General features: G+C 34.1%; 2 protein-coding genes across 2 annotated transcripts; both read left to right on the top strand.

Moving 5' to 3' along the window:
• The first annotated feature begins 4,666 nt into the window (after positions 1 to 4,666).
• On the top strand, positions 4,667 to 5,677 carry LOC131614514 (uncharacterized). The gene has a single exon (XM_058886087.1). The coding sequence runs from the start codon at positions 4,667 to 4,669 to the stop codon at positions 5,675 to 5,677; it is 1,011 nt and encodes a 336-aa protein (XP_058742070.1).
• Positions 5,678 to 12,921: 7,244 nt separating this feature from the next.
• On the top strand, positions 12,922 to 17,326 carry LOC131609757 (subtilisin-like protease Glyma18g48580). Its single transcript, XM_058881550.1, has 11 exons — positions 12,922 to 13,078; positions 13,192 to 13,301; positions 13,837 to 13,934; positions 14,087 to 14,239; positions 14,359 to 14,482; positions 14,564 to 15,110; positions 15,203 to 15,297; positions 15,390 to 15,668; positions 15,831 to 15,963; positions 16,043 to 16,259; positions 16,338 to 17,326. The coding sequence occupies exons 1-11, from the start codon at positions 12,977 to 12,979 to the stop codon at positions 16,877 to 16,879; spliced, it is 2,400 nt and encodes a 799-aa protein (XP_058737533.1). The 5' UTR covers positions 12,922 to 12,976; the 3' UTR covers positions 16,880 to 17,326.
• Positions 17,327 to 17,881: the final 555 nt, after the last annotated feature.

Below are 17,881 nucleotides of genomic sequence, written 5' to 3'. Positions count from 1 at the left end.
TTCATACACCAAATGAGTATTTAGGTAACTCCGAAAATTCCATAGCTTCTTATTCTACACATAATAAACCAAATTTTTGGATCATTGACTCAGGTGCCAATAATCATGTATGTTCATCCATACATTAGTTTAGTTCCTGCCATAAAATTAAACCAGTCAATGTTTGTTTACCTAATGGTGTTATTTTTGTAGCTAAGCAAGCTGGCACAGTTAACTTTTCACCACAGCTATGTCTTAGTAATGTTTTGTATACTCCTAATTTTTCTATGAACTTAATGTCTGAAAAATGTCTCATACAGGATGTAAAATCCCAGAAGATGATTAGTTTGGCTAGTCAATTTAAAGGCCTATACAAACTTGTAATTGATGATGAGTTCCCTCGGAAGACACAACTCAACCAAGTCATGTGTTGAATCACCTCGGTAAAATGGTAGGGTAGAAATGAAACATCATCACCTTCTCAGTGTAGGGAGAGCCTTTCTCTATCAGTCCAACCTACCAAAACCTTTTTGGTCATATGTATTTTCCTATGTTGCTCTTGTTATCAACAGAGTTACCACGCCTCTTCTTAATAAAAAAATCTCCTTATCAACTTTTATATGAAACCTTACATGACATAAACCAAATAAAAGTATTTGGTTCCCTTTTCTATGCCTCTACCTTATCCAATCATAGAATAAAACTTGATGCTAGAGCTAGAAAGTCCATCTGTATAGACTATGTTATTGGCTATGAAGGTTCTCTCTTATTAGATCTCAATTCACATGATGTTTTCATATCAAGAAATGTCACTCACCATGAACACATTATATCTTACCAGACCAAATCTACATCTGCTACACATAATTGGGAATATTTTAGTGACTTGTATCAAAAGTTATACCCTCATCCACCTAATTGTCCTGACAGTTCCTTCCTACTTTTTTATTTCCACCACAAACTCAACAAAATGACGACTCATCCCCACCTCAAACTACTCAGATCTTTAGTAACCCCTATGACACCTCAATCCTTCATACACGGGTATCTTCAAGGGTAAGGCACCAACCATTACATCTCAAAGATTATGTTTATGGCTCATTCAATGACTGACCAAATCATTCATCCTCATGTAATCCTTATTCCATATCTAATTTCCTTTCTTATTGTCATTTATCTCCATCACAATGTTGTTTTAGTTTTTCCCTTACCACTCAAACTAAACCAAAATCGTATAATGAAGCATGTAAATTTGAATGTTGGACTCAAGCTATGAAAATTGACCTTGATGCTTTTGAGAAAATTGGCACTTGGATATTGGTAGATCTTCCAACCAATGTGAAGCCAATAGGATAGAAATGGGTGTACAAAATCAAGCACGAATCGAATGGTAGCATAGAGATATTCAAGACACAACTTGTTGCCAAAGGTTATAATCAAATTGAAGGATTAGATTATTCTGACACATATTCACCAGTTGCAAAACTAACCACAGTTATACTTGTTCTAGCATTAGCTTCCATTCATAATTGGAATTTACATCAACTCGGTGTAAATAATGCCTTTTTACATGGCAACTTACATGAGGATATTTATATGGTAATTCCCCCTGGTGTTCAGACTTCTAAATCCAATCAAGTTTGCAAATTGGTGAAATATATGTATTGTCTGAAGCAGGCTAACTGACAGCGGTATGAGAGATTGGCTTCATTAGTTATCCATCATGGTTATACAGAAGCAATTTCAGATCATTCCTTATTTGTCAAGAAAATAACATCCTCATTTACCACCTTACTTGTTTATGTTGATGATGTAATCTTAGAAAGTGATTCTATAACTAAATTTTAACATATGAAAGATGTCCTAAATTAAGCATTCAAAATCAAAGATCTTGGTGTCCTCAAATACTTCTCAGGCCTGGAAGTGGCACACTCCTCACAAGGAATATCCATTTTACAAAGGAAATATTGTCTTGATCTACTAACTAACTCAAGCTTTCTTGGATCAAAACATGTTAACACTCCTTCTAATCCTTCCATCAAACTGTGTAATCATAATGGCTCTGCATTTGAAGAGATTCCAGCCTATAGAAGACTCTTTGGAATATTAATATACCTCAACACAACAAGGTATGACATCACATTCATCACTCAACAACTCAGTCAATTCTTGTCAAAAGCATCCATGATACACTACAATGCTGCTTGTAGATTGTTAAGGTACTTGAAGAAATGCCCAGGTCATGGTCTCTTCTTTCCCGGGAGTTCCTCTATCCAGATTACATGCTTCTCGGATGCAGATTGGGCAGGTTGTATACATACAAGGAAATCTGTATCTGGTTCTTGTTTCTACATAGGGTCACCACTCATCTCATGGTGAAGTAAGAAGCAAAATACTGTGTCACACTCTTCCTCTGAAGCTAAATATAGTGCTTTGGCTGCAACAACATGTGAGCTTCAATGGATTCTCTACTTACTTAAAGATTTGCACGTCACATGCCCTAAACCACCATTTCTATTTTGTGATAGCCAATGTTTCCTCCATTACAACCAATTCTGTTTTTCACGAAAGAACAAAGCATCTTGAGATTGATTGTCACATTGTTCGCGGAAAATTCTTGACTGGTGTCATGAAACTGATCCATGTTTCCTCCTGTAATCAACATGCAAATTTTTTTCACAAAGCCCTTGCTTCCAAAACCTTTTCATGCACTCATGTCTAAGTTGAACTTGCTCAACATTTACCAAAATTCAACTTGTGGGAGACTCTTAACTATCTCATAAGTTAGTTAGAATTAGTTACTGATTGTTAGACTTAGATACATTGATTGTATTTGTTTGTTGGTAGAATAACTTGTTTGCCAAACAATCATGTATAGATACACTACCATGATCATTGATAAATTCATGAGGAATACAATACTATCTTTCTCATTACCTTTATCTTTCTCTTCTCCTCTCTCTCCTTTGCATGATTCAATATTATGAACCTGCATTAACCTTCATATCATAATAACAAACATGTTTAATTAATTAGGAAGACTTTTTATACTAGTTAATTTGATTCTTCATAGAAAAATTAAAGTAGAATTTTAATTTGAATCCCAACTAAGAATCAAAAGTGTATATTTGAAGCAGTCAAGCTGGGAACATCAAGATAAGATATAAAGCAAATATGCCTTGAAAATAAAGTGGATAAGAGGAATGTATTGAAGGTGTAGTGTGTCTAGTTTGTTTGATATCTTAAAAGGAAAAGATATTAAAGGATTTAGCCAGCGTTTGATCCTCATTCTCGGAATAAAAAGTTAACGATAATAACATTTTCTGTTAAGTAAAAGATAATAATTAATTTCGAAAGTAAATTCAAATTTTAAAATTATCTTTTTATAGATAATATCGACTCAAATACTCACTCGTATAGATTACAAACGCATTATCTTCAAATTGTAACTTAATTAAAGTGTTATGTTTTATAAACTTGTATTAAATGATAAAAGTTGTGTCATAAAAACAATAAAAAATTAGTTGCATTTAATAAAAAAAATTGAAAACAAAATAAAAATTAATGTATTATCAAGTAAAATCGGATAAAAGAGTGAAATTGAGAAAAATTTTAAAATAATCAAGTATTAAAAAAATTACGTAAATAACCACGTTTTGTAGAAAATTATGTAAATAATCAGATTTCAGAAATTGCTAAAATGTATCAGTCATATGGAATGGCGCCTCCATTGTAGCATTTAGAGGAGGCGCCATGTGAGATGGCTCATACGTGCATCTGTTTTGCACTAAGCCATCTCAGATGGCGCCTAAGTGCATCTCCTTTTTATTTTTATTTTTTTTAATAAAAGGACAATTGAGAAATGAGAAAACGATTTTCATTAAGATAAAACGATTACATCATAGGAATAAAGTTACATAGAATTTAATTGTCGTTCGAATTTTGAAAACGACTATTGCGATATAGCCTAGTTCGTTGTTGCACTCTAGGACCTTCTTGTTGTGGTTGGGTCTAGTGCCCCGTGAAATCAATGCGCTCAGCGTCTATGAAATCCGTCAGATCAAAATCTTCCGAAGTCTCGCTTGCAAATAATCGTTGATCCATGTTGTCAAAGTTTGGTCGCATCTGTGGGGGGTGGACTCCATGCGAACTCGATAACATTGCTCATCCGAAAAAAGTGGGGTAAGTTGGAATTGGATTTTGTGGATTTTGGTACACACATGTTTGTTAGCTGCTACGATGTGATGGTTGGCTGTATGTTGGGTCGGTTGGGAATATTGTTCATGTATGCCCATGCCTGGGCTAAGGTGAGATGATGAAAGGCCCGCATCAGGATGTCGAAAGTATTGTCTTTGCTCTTGGTATTGTGGTTGTGTGTGGGGCATGTGGTTCTTTGTCCAACTGAAACATAAACAACACCTTCGCCCAAGTCAGACGTTTACATGGGCGGGGATGAACCGTCATCAGATATATTCCACAACTCGTGCATGCAGTCAGATGCAACTTTAAAAGAGAAAGACAACTTTCGTTCAAAGGATGAATGCATGCGAGCTATAAAAAAGTTCCACATGTTAAACTCTGTGGATTTTAAAGTGGATCGAACAAATGCATAACGGTACAAAATCAAATGTACCAATTCTGAGTGTATGTTCAAGCTTACAGCTTCATACAGGATGAGAAGTGATTCATGGGTGATAGGCTCTATTTCTCAACCCCACACTTGCATATCAACTCTAATCGCTCGCAAGATCATCGTAAAATAAGTTACGATCTTATATGTCAAGAAATCTTACCTCTGATCAACAATGATCCGTCGTTGAACATGAGAACAATAATTTCTCACATTACTAAAGTCTACAATTATATGCCCTCGTACAGGAAAGCATGGTTAGCAAAAACCAAGGTGATTGAACAAGTATACGATAACTGGGAGGAATTATACAAAGAGTTACCCTGCTACCTACATGCACTTCGCACATATGCACCAGGTACTGTTTATGTGCTGGAAACATTGCCAGCGTATGCCCAAAACGGTACTCTTATCAGCGGAACTGGAATATTCCGTTTCCAACCATGCATCAGAGGGTTCGCGTTCTGCAAACCTATTATTCAAATAGATGGAACGTGGTTGTACGGGAAATGCAATGGCACCCTACTGATGGCAGTCGGTCAAGATGGCAACATTAACGTCTTCCCAATTGCCTTCGTTTTAATCGAGGGGGAGACCGGTGGGGGTTGGAGTTTCTTTCTCAAAAATCTCAGAACACACATGTCTTCGCAACCTGGTCTCTGTTTTATCTCTAATAAACATACTTCTATTGTGAGTGCATACAATAACCCGGCCAGTAGTTGGCATGACCCCCCTTCTACGCATGTCTTCTACATTAGACATATTGTACAAAAATTCACGCGAGAGATTAAAGAAAAAGCTCTTCGCAAATGGGTTATGAACGCAGTGTATGCATTAACTCAACCATCATTCAAACATTATCGCAAAGAGATCAGATTGTCAAATCCAAATGCAGGTAGATGGATTGATAATATTCTTGTGGAGAAATGGACTATGTCATACGACAATGGACAACGATGGGGACACATGACAACAAATCTTGTTGAATCAATGAACGGTGTCTTCAAAGGCATACAAAACCTCCCTGTAACCGCTTTGGTAAAATCAACATATTTTAAGATGGCTTAGTTGTTTGCACAAAGAGGTGAAAGGTGGGACGCGGTGTTACGAGCTGGACAATTGTGGAGTGAATGTTGCACAAGATTTATCAAGGCAGAAGGTGCCAAAGGTAACACACATATGGTTACAAGGTTTGACCGACATAACCAGAATTTCACGGTCAAAGAGACAATTGATCACAACAAGATGCTACCAAGACAAGAGTGTAAGGTTCTACTAGAAGAACATTGGTGCGATTGCGGAAAGTTTCATGCATTTCATATGCCTTGCTCCCATGTCATTGCAGCATGTGCCTATTATCACTTATATGCATCAGCATTTCTATCTCCCATTTACAAGTCCGAGACCTTGCTCCACGTATACAACAATGGCTTTGCAGTGGTAGCAAAAGAGGATTATTGGCCTGCATACGAAGGGGAAATTGTTTGGCGCAACAAATGCAGAGAAATAAAAAGGGTCATCACAAATGCAAGCGTATCACAACTAAAATAGACAAGCTTGACAAGTTAGAAAGAAAGTGTGGTTTATGTCGTCAAGTAGGACACAATTAAAAAAAATTGTCCCACTCATGCTAGTGGTTCAACTGAAATTTATATGCACGCTTCTTTTAAGATCTAAACATGGATTTTTTTTCATTAAGAACATTTGTTACAACATATACAATTGCTAAAAATAAAATGAGATAACGACTAAAAAATAACACATACAGTAGATAAAAAACGTCAACAACACGACAAAATATCCAAGAAATGACAAACACCAAAATAATGTCATCACAACCGTGCATCATCATCATTACGTCTCTATCTCTTTCAACTTCCTCCAACTAAGTGCGAGACGTTCTAGTTGCAAGTGAGGTGGCGGTTCTTCTTCTCTGGCTTCTTCTAATTTTTCCGCCCTTTGGGATGTCCCTGTCTAACCAGTGTTTCAACTCTCTCTTAAGACGCTCGATGGAATGGATGTGCCAAAATTTCATTTTTATTGTTGGTTTCACGGGAGAGAAAAATATATAGCCATCTCTTGTGAAAATCTCATAGTACATTTTGCAAAAGTTGGGAGAAATGTGAAAATATAATGAGAAAGTGTGAAGAATGGTGGAGAAAGGGGGTATTATTTATAGAAAACATATATACAAGGAGGAGCCATATAAGATGACTCCTCCTCCTAAAAAATGAGTGGAGGCGCCATATGACATGGCTTGGTGGTACTGAATGTGCCATGTCAGATGGCACCTAGGGCAAATATAAAGTGAAAAAGCCATGTCAAAAGGCGCCTCAATGCTAACAATTTCTGAAATCTGATTATTTGCGTAATTTTCTCCGAAACGTGGTTATTTGTATAATTTTTTTTAATACATGGTTTTTTTTTAAAAAAATCTAAAATTGATTCCATCTATATAAAAGTTTAAAAAAAAAAACTATTACGTGTTAACTTAGATTAAATCAATCTTAATTTCGTTTTATCATCAATTTAATTCAAAATTTATATTTAAAATATATAAAATTGAACAGATTTTAGTACGAGTTAATAGTCACCTTAACAACCATGCCTTTGAAGTCTCTAATCACACTCACATTTTTAATGGAATGATTAAGGGACTTTATGTTTCATGCTTTTAAGTAGCCTTACGTATTTTTTGTTGTAAGTAATATAATAAAATAAAAAGAATAAAAATAAAATGAGAGAAAGTTGTAGGTGGGACGTACTGTGCAGTTGGCACTTCAATAGTTGTGAAGTGGCGACTTAAAGTTAGTGAATCTAAGCCCACATTTTTATATTAAAGAACAGAATTATATGGTGCACTCGAATTCATTATATCAACTAGTAAAGTTAATTAGCCATCATACAATTCACATGATTTGGACATCAATCAGAATAAGTTAAAATAGAACATGAGGATTGTTCAAATGGTACATAACCCTATAAATGAATATCTCCCTTTTGATATCCTTTCTTCAAAAAATTTAGGTTAAGTTTTGTGGTTGGAACAAGAAATAGGATCCGTAGAGAAAATGAGTTCTTCTAGTGCGAGTGAAAGATTTAGATATGGACAAATAGGGTGAATCTGCAACATTTGAGAGTGTGAGTGATAATACTTGAATTTGGTGTAATACGATTTATGATTTGGTCAATGGTTAAAACGGCTTCCAGGTGATGCACACTATCTTTTGATCAGATATGAAGGTGGATGATGTACTGATAGATAGGATCAAATGTTCGTCCATTAGTGGAATTTCCACTTTCTCCTCTATCTACTACAAAGGTATTATGAATTGGGCTTTATGATAGGATATATTTGTTTGTTGGCCTCGTGACTGTCTCGAAATATTTGCCTCTAAGTCCTTGCGACTATTTGATAAAGGGAGGGCCTTATCACCTAGGTTGTTCTCGACTACCTTACCATGCCCCAATGATGGCTTTTGATATGTGGAAGTGGGAAAGTCTAGAGAGTTGGGGTATGTGGCCTAGGGAATGTGCACATTAAATGTGTATGTTGGACCCGCAATGTTTCGTGAGACAAACTCGACGCACAACTCTAGGTCTATTGTCAAGCTGACCCTTTTAGAGTACTTATATGTTTGAGTAAATTAAAGTTTGATCATGGTCGGTGATATCATAGGCGAATCTCTATGTTTACTAGTTTTGATCGTATGGTGGCCGATTAGGTAATACAAGGAAGCCCAAGCATGACTTTCTTTTTTCTTTTTCCTTTTTTGCTTGTAAGCTTTTGAGAATTTTTTTTGCTGCTTTTTCTTCTCCCAATTACAGTTCTTGTGTACAACTTTCTATCAACTACTTTTGTGACATCCTTGCGGCGTTCTAGAGGTTTGATTCACGTGTGTATTAGAAACACTCTTCCTTTAAGGTAACCAATCGATCTTTCTTTCCTTCATGTACTTGTCTATCGTTTTCTAGGGTTTCTACAAGGATTGTTATGGAAGAATTGAAAGAAGAAATTACTACTGAGAATGTGGGAATCAACTATCAAGCCATTAAAAGAAAATGCCACCACTTTTCCCATAATAACCTTTTTGTTCCTTCAAATTTCAAAGTCAAAAGGAGTTCTTTATCAATTCATAATCAAGACAATTTTACAACTTCAAAACAAACTAGCATGCACCACATGTCCTCTTCTTCTCTCATTTTTTCTCCTTTTACAAATTAAACTATTTATATCATTCACCCGCTCTATAAAACACCCCACACACTTCACAATTTTAAATTATATTCACTCACAATCCCATTCTTCTTTCAAATTAAATTCAGTTTTCTTTTATATTTTTGTCTCTTTTCATTTAATCATTTTATCTTTACTACTTAATTATTTTATATTCTTATAACTATTTTTAATATATTTAAACATATAAATATAGTATATAATTATAGTATTTAATTAATATTTATTTTTAGTTGAGTCACAAAATTCTTAGTTTCAAATGTCAAAAAATATCGTTTTCTCATGGGACTCTATAGCAAAATACACATTTTATCTTAATTAAAATTGCCTTCATTTGATACACAAAATTCTTATTTTTAAATGTCAAAATTTCCCTTTTTTTCACAGGACACTATCAGCAAAATACCTATTTATTTTAATTAACAGTTGCCTTTATTTAAGACACAAAATTCTTATTTTTCAAAATATTAAAATTTATCTTTTTTTCACGGGCCACTATTGGCAAAATACCTATTTTATTTTAATTAACAATTGCCTTTATTTGAGACACAAAATTCTTATTTTTAAATATTAATTTTTTTCTTTTCTCCATTTTACAGATATTTTTTCTTTTTTATAATTATTTAATACAATTGAATTTATATTATCATTATTTATTTTATAGTTAAATAACTAATTTTAATATTAAATGTATATCTAAATAAAATATATATCGTATTAAATAAATTTACCAGTGCGGATGCACATGTATTTTGCTAGTGGCTTATTGCCTCGACGTTGAGAGGTTTCTTTGGATCTTACTTTCCCAGCTTTACCCTAGATGAATCCAATTGTCGTGAGCAATTTCAAGAAAGACAGAAAGACCCATACTTATATTAGGGTGCATCGTCGTATTTTTAGTTATGATCCCACATACACTAAAGTGGTATGGTGGTTGGGATCTCAATCTCATGCTTATACTTACGATTGTTCCTTTCTACGTGTTGGTAGTAACCCCGAAATGAATCACAAAAATCATTCAAAAAGTATAATACATAACAATCCTAAAAGATTAAGAAACCTCAAATTTCAATTTAAAGCGGTCAATCATATATCAATATACAATTCATCAAATTTGGGTAGGAGTCGAAATCAAAATGAAAAAAAAAAATAGAGAAGGTATATGAGTTCACAAAAACCAAACGCAAATCTTGGAAATAGAAAATAAATCCAACCGCCGACAATTTAGTGTGATGACAAAAACAAATTTACAACTATTTGTTGCCAAACAATTTCTAATTACCCAAAAAGGATTAAAGAAAATTTTAATACAATGGAGATAGCGAACCTGAAACAAGGTCAAAATATACAAACCAACCTCTGCCTAATCAACCCCAAATCTACCACCACGGTGGAGACACGCTAAATGTTGAAACCTATATAATAATATTGTGCAGAAAACTAACTCAGAGACGGGCCTTGAATCCTATCAAATGCAATTTATGTTTTTATTTCTTTCATTGAGTTATTTCTATTTAAAGTGACGCCTTCCTTCATATTTTGTTGTTAATTAAAAAATAAGTCATTTTTCACCATGTGAAGTGTTAGACTTTTCACCTCGGTTGTGATTATCAACCAAGGTAAAATAGTTTACTCTTATATCTATTTATTTCATTTTAAAATGACATCTTCCAACATATTTCATCTTTAATTAAAAAATAAATCACTTTTCACCACGTGAAATGTTAGACTTTTCATCTCGTTTGTTATTTCTAGCCGAGGAAATTCACTCTTAGTAGTCAATAATAGTACACGACGATCTCATTTAAACTCTCATGGTTTAGTGTCATTTTCCTAATACTAACGTGAACTTCGATCCAGGCTCCCAAATGAATATGATATCCCTCTCACTTTCACTCTAACACTCTCTCAGATATTTGTACAATTACAAAAATATATTAAGTAATGAATCAAAACTACAACATAAATAACACCAGGATGAAAGTATAAAACCATAAAACACAAAGACTCGAATAAAACTAAAAACGTCATGCTTCACCATGCAAGTTCTTTGAATCTTCACATGAGGTAGTACGCCTCCTTAAATAGAAACACTTATCCAACACAAAAGCCTAGTAGGATTTTGGCGTGAACGTGGATGGATTCCTAAAAGCTCAAAAAAATATCAATCTTCATAATGATGATTCTGAATCTTGATTAAAACTAATCTAATTAAATATGAAATTGATATGAATAAGAATTTCAAACTTGCTAGAAAAGGATTTATAATAAAATCTTTTCCAAATGAGAATATGCTTTTAATCAAATCTTTGATTGAACAGAAAAGAAATTCTGAAAGCGCAAGATTCAATCCATTAAAATAAGCATAAAGGAAGAAAATCTTAGTTTTTATAATGTTACCTATAACAAACGCACTATAAATCACCTCGAGACAAAATGTCTTACATAATGTCAGAAAATCTTGCATAACACATTGCTAATTAAATTTTGCCAATCACATGTAATAACATAGTCGAAAGAGCTTAAAACCATCAAGTTGTCGTTATTCAGATATCTCAAACTAGGATTATACTTAGATGTCACATCTCAGCTAATTTTATTTTATTAATAAAAAGATTTGTTATATTGCCTCACCTATATATTTAAAGTTAAAAGTTAATAGAAAGGATTAATTAAGTTGGCTAATAGAATAGTTTTTGAGAATCTATAAAATAAATTTTATTAAATAAGGGATTAAAGTGAAACCTTAGACTAAACTAAGGAAATAAAAGTCGAATGGAGCCACTTTAAGAAAACAAATACTAATAATACCGATAATAACTATGTAAAAACAAAAAATAAATAATAGTGTTTGTAAATGCTAACTTAATTTGAAATTTTTGATATTTCTATGTTTGATGTCATCACCTGAGTTCAAACTCGATACCTCAAGGTTTTGTGTGAGCTTTTAGTGATTTTCACCATTTCATATATAGATAAAAATTAATATATAATATTAAAGTGAAACACATAGATAACGTTAAAAGGTAACAACCCAATATTTAAATAAGTTTCTTTATAAGAGATCGATGTTGTATCATATTGGTATGTTCCAGACAAATATCTATCCTAGATGCAATGAGGGTGCTGAAATGACTCTACACTGCCTGAGAAAATTTGAATTTGCTTTTCGATTTTGGAACTCTATTGACTTCTTGGATTTCTTATTCTTCCAAAAGGATATTTTATATGATTGGATTAGACATGTCATCATGGTGACGCTATATTTTTGGTTGCTCGGTGGTGGTTGTGGCACACTAGGAACAAATCATGTCTTGCGAATGAAGTGATATCTTCTTATACTTTGAAACTCATCATAGTTTATGCTAATCTACTAGCTAAAAGTATTCCCAAGCATAAGTTATCGCATCCAATAAGAACGATTATGTGGAATGCACACAATTATATTTTAATATGATTTTGAATGTTGACGGTAGTAGCCTCAGTAATTATGACGTCTAGAATTTTGGTGGATTGATTTGAAATGTTGATGGTGCTTGAGTTCAGGATTTTGTATTTAATATTGGTTATTCCAAAATCCTTCATGCTGAGTTGATGACGTTAAATCATGGATTGTGGATGGTTTGAGAACTTGACATCAAAGACATGTTGTGTTATTCTGACTCTAACTCCTATCAAACTTATTTCAGAGTTTGTTAATGTTTGACACCACTATGTCGCGATTCTTCACAAAAAAAAAATCTTTCTTGGGAATGACGAGTTCAACTATTTCATACTCTTAAGAAGGGGAATGTTTGTGCCGAATATCTAACAAAACATGAAGTTGATAATGATGCGGCGGCGTATTGGTCCTTTGCGGAGCCCCCTGTAGGAATCATCACTCTCCTAGTAACTGATGCTATATATTTCATGTGGAAAACACTTTTTTTAATATAAAGAAAAGCAAAAGAAAAAGATTAGTTGTCTCCCATACTTATTTCCAAAAGCAAAAGCTACGTCAAGCACTTTCTCCATGGACCATTTGAGAATAAACAGCACATCACATGCCATTAATCATTCAAACAGAGAAATAACGACTATATATGTAGGGCACTAGCTACACCAAGTTCTTGAAGTGAAAACCAAATACTATGAAACAAATGGGTGGTGGTTCCCTATTTGCTCTTCACATTATTGTTTCATTACTTTTCCTTTTCATGTTCTTGCTAGAACCCGTCTATGGAACCAAAAAGGTAGACTTGTTTTCATTGATTTGATGTTTCTTGTTACAAATCATGTTTTTGTAATTGTCTTGTTAAATCCTCATTTTTGTAACATTTTACCAACCGTTGGTTTTGTTGTACAGTGTTATATTGTGTACTTGGGAGCACATTCTCATGGTCCTAACCCTACATCTCTTCAGCTTGAAATTGCTACCAATTCTCATTATGATTTACTAAGTTCAACTTTGGGAAGGTATAAAACGCATGATATAACTATTTAGTTTTATTTTTTTTAATTCATTAAACCAACTCAATTGATAGTTGTGCAGAGATGCAGATGCAGTAGAGTCTTCACTAAGCTATTTGAACTATAAATTTAATAAGATTCATGTAAATTTTAACAAATCTAAGAGAATGTAATTAAAAAATATGTTAAAAAGTGTGTCATTAACATTATTCATACTCAAAAAAGTTTGAGAAAGTGATCTATAATTCAAATCTAGACTACGAGCATCATGACTACTATATCAACATATAACATCTGCCTATAGAAAAATATGTCATCATCAAAAAGTACGTATAGCATGTAACATAATGATAACAGACAACCTTGTAAAAAAAATTATTGTTGGACAATTATTTACTATACTTTTTCACAATCATTATCTTCCCTGGTATTTTATTATTAATACTTTAAAATTTTATTTATTTCACTTTAAAAAAAGTTGAAAACCATTAGGCTCCGAAAAAAGTTGATGGATATGTATCATACGTGCGTTGTTTTACAGCCGGGAGAAAGCGAAAGAAGCAATCATTTATTCATATAACAAACACATCAATGGCTTTGCTGCTCTACTTGAAGAGGAGCAAGCAGCAGATATTGCAAGTGAGAATTCTTCCTTGTTGACTGAATTTAACAATAAATTAGAGACAAGTTTTATATATTTTGTCATTAACTCTTAAGTATTAAGGATCTAACTAGTCCAATTAAATTTTGGTTTAAAATTAGCTGACACAATAATGTTTCCATTTGGACAGAAAAGGCAAATGTAGTGTCAGTGTTCTTGAGCAAATCTCATAAACTGCATACTACGCGGTCATGGGAATTTCTTGGACTGCGCAGAAATGGTAACACTGCATGGCAAAAAGGAAAATTTGGTGAAAATACAATAATTGCCAACATTGACACTGGTATGCTTTTAGGTTTTTTGAATTATTATCTTTTACCTTGTTAAAAGAGCAAGTTCTTTTACAAGCTGAAGTTACATAAGAACAATTTTATATCTTGCATTACCATTGAAATTGAATAGGTGTTTGGCCGGAATCCAAGAGCTTCGACGACAAAGGATTTGGCCCTATACCATCAAAATGGCGTGGCGGCAAAGCCTGTCAAATTAGAAAATTTGGCAAACTCAAGAAAAATCCTTGCAACAGGTTCTTTTCCTTTCTTGTTTACAACTTAAACAAGACATTATTTTCATCCCTTTATCAATTTAATTATATATATAAAAACAGGAAGCTAATTGGAGCCAGATTCTTCAGCAATGCTTATGAAGCTTATTATGGCAAGCTTCATCCATCGCTACTTACCGCACGCGACTTTGTAGGCCACGGAACTCACACTCTATCAACAGCTGGTGGAAACTTTGTTCCAGATGCAAGTATATTTGCTATTGGAAACGGTACTGTTAAAGGTGGTTCACCAAGAGCTAGAGTTGCAACCTACAAAGTGTGCTGGTCTCTAACAGACGTTGCTGACTGTTTTGGTGCTGATGTGTTAGCTGCTATTGATCAAGCCATTAGTGATGGGGTTGATATAATCTCACTTTCGGCTGCTGGCCAGTACCTTGTTAATCCCGAAGATATTTTTACCGACGAGGTTTCAATCGGCGCATTTCATGCACTTTCTAGAAATATATTGTTGGTTGCTTCTGCAGGAAATGATGGACCAACACCAGGAAGTGTTGTGAATGTAGCTCCATGGGTATTCACAATTGCTGCAAGTACATTAGACAGAGATTTCAGCAGTACTATAACTTTTGGCAACAATCAACAAGTGACGGTAAATATTATCCTAATTCTGATTATTCCTCTTCTTCTTACTTTTAACTTTTAATTAAATTTGAAGTAATTGTTTTCTATTTCTATTCCTAGGGAGCCAGTCTTTTTGTAAACTTGCCACCAAACAAAGCCTTTTCTTTGATTCTTGCTACGGATGGTAAGCTTGCCAATGCGACAGATCGTGACGCGTAAGTACAAATCTCAAATGCTTTGCTTTGAAATAAACTTACTAACTAATTAAACGATGATTTCTCACACTTTTTTATATGTATTGTTGCAGACAACTTTGTAGGCCTGGAACACTCGATCCTTCAAAAGTGAAGGGGAAAATAGTGGCGTGCAATCGAGAAGGAAGTATAAAATCAGTTGCTGAAGGTCAGGAAGCTTCATCTGCAGGCGCAAAGGGAATGCTTTTGAGCAATCGACCACAACAAGGGAAAACGACTCTTGCTGAGCCTCATGTTTTGTCTTGTGTTAGTCAGCCACATCAAGAAAACATTTACCATCCCCCTGCTTTACCAGAACGTGGAGGGTCGCATGCTCCTGCCTTTGACACAACGTAATTGATTATATATCAGTCTTACTCTTCCTCCTCCAAACACTCACACACGCACAAACAAGCATGCGCACGCGCCCACACATACCCTTTTAAAGCTATTACATTCATTGACATGTTACAAATGAAAGGCTCTAACCATACACATTATATTTATATTTGCAGGGACTCTAAATTAAAAACAGGTACTACAATAAGGTTTTCAGGAGCAAAAACATTTTATGGAAGAAAGCCAGCTCCAGTAATAGCTTCATTCTCATCCAGAGGACCCAATAAGATTCAGCCATCAATACTTAAGGTTATCAACTATCTATAACGCATCTTATATTTGTCATTATTTTTTCCGATGCAGTTTTTTAAATTTGTTTTTGTTTCAGCCTGATGTAACTGCACCAGGTGTGAACATACTTGCTGCCTATTCACTATTCGCAAGTGCATCCAACTTACTAACAGACAATCGCCGAGGAATTCCATTCAATGTACTGCAAGGAACCTCTATGTCTTGCCCTCATGTGGCTGGAATTGCAGGACTTATCAAAACACTCCATCCTAATTGGAGTCCAGCAGCTATTAAATCAGCTATCATGACCACAGGTAAAACACTCACAATACAGTTGCTTTCTTTTTATCAAACACAAGATTTCTAACTTAATTAGTTATATATCCTTCCAGCAACCACACAAGATAACACGAACAAGCCAATTCAGGATGCGTTTGACAAAAAACTGGCAACTCCATTTTCTTATGGTTCAGGGCATGTACAACCTAATCCTGCAACAGATCCTGGACTAGTTTATGATCTAGGCATTAAGGATTACTTGAACTTCCTATGTGCTTACGGGTACGACCAACAACTCATTTCAGCACTTAATTTCAACGGTACATTTACCTGTTCCGGATCTCACAGTATAACAGACTTGAACTATCCTTCAATCACTTTACCAAATCTTGGTTTATACGTCGTTAACGTGACTCGCACAGTCACCAATGTTGGATCACCAAGTACATATTCAGCAAAAGTCCAATTGCCTGGATATAAAATTGCTGTTGTACCAAACTCCTTGACTTTCAAGAAAATTGGTGAAAAGAAAACGTTCCATGTTATTGTGCAGGCAACCAATGTGACTCCAAGGGGGAAATACCAATTTGGGGATTTGCAATGGACCGATGGAAAACACATTGTAAGGAGTCCTATCACAGTTAAGCGCAGATAAACAATCTCTTCAAAACTCGTTATGTCAGGATATTACAATGTGGATGCACATGCCAATGTATTTGAGTATTAGGATTTCATGTTATCAATAGGTTGTGTGTTTTTGTTCCTTTATCCTTCGTTGGTTGTCTAAGATATGGTGTGTTTTGTAATCTGGTGTGAACCTTGAAGGGGTACTTTAGACCTAATCTTCAAGAGTTGAAACTTAGTTTCAAGAATAAGGTGCATGAAATGATTCCCATTCTTACTTGTTTGAGTTTAATGAAGTTGTAATAAAAAGTGAGGGTGTAGAATATTTATTAATTAGACACCATCAGTTAGGTTAATTTAATTTTTGTTTGTGTTTTGATCCAAAGTGAAGCATGGACTGCTCATTACATGTGCGGTGCGCAGCCTTAGTTTCCTTTTGTTTTGTGTGTTTTTGTTGAAATAAAAGTGGATTGAATCATGATTGAAGGAGACAGGGTTTTATGAGGAGACCATGGCATTTATGTGATGAAACAAAGCTTGATGAGGAAGGAACTCAAGAAGGGAATATGCTGAGACAGAATAATTATAATGCAAAGAAGAAATATGCTTTGAGGAATAATTCTAGTTCAATGCATTGTCTTTTCTTCTCTAGTAACTTCAGCAATACTGATCATCTTTTTCCTATAAATCTGTCATGCCCAAAGAAATAAAATTCAGAAGATTTTGGTTGAAAATTACACAGTATTTGCTCTTCCTTGTTTGGATGAAACTAGTTAAGTAGAGAATTCTAAAAACTAGGGTTTCTTTTTATATTGTGTTTGGATGAAACATTTTAACCAGATAATATAATGTTTTGAACGAATTTAAAATGATTTGTAGAAAATTTATTGTTTGGATTAAAAAATGAATAATTGTTAAAATGATTGAAATTTATGTAGTATTTTATCTAAGTTAAATTTAATTATTTTAAAATGAAATCAAAAACCAAAGAATTTGAAATTCCTCTCATACTCCATAGAATGTATTTGTTACT

Source organism: Vicia villosa, linkage group LG6 (genome assembly GCF_029867415.1).
Source record: "Vicia villosa cultivar HV-30 ecotype Madison, WI linkage group LG6, Vvil1.0, whole genome shotgun sequence".
Classification (NCBI taxonomy): Eukaryota; Viridiplantae; Streptophyta; class Magnoliopsida; order Fabales; family Fabaceae; genus Vicia; species Vicia villosa.
The sequence above is the reverse complement of the archived record's forward strand: the minus strand, read 5'-3'. Positions and strand labels throughout refer to the sequence as shown.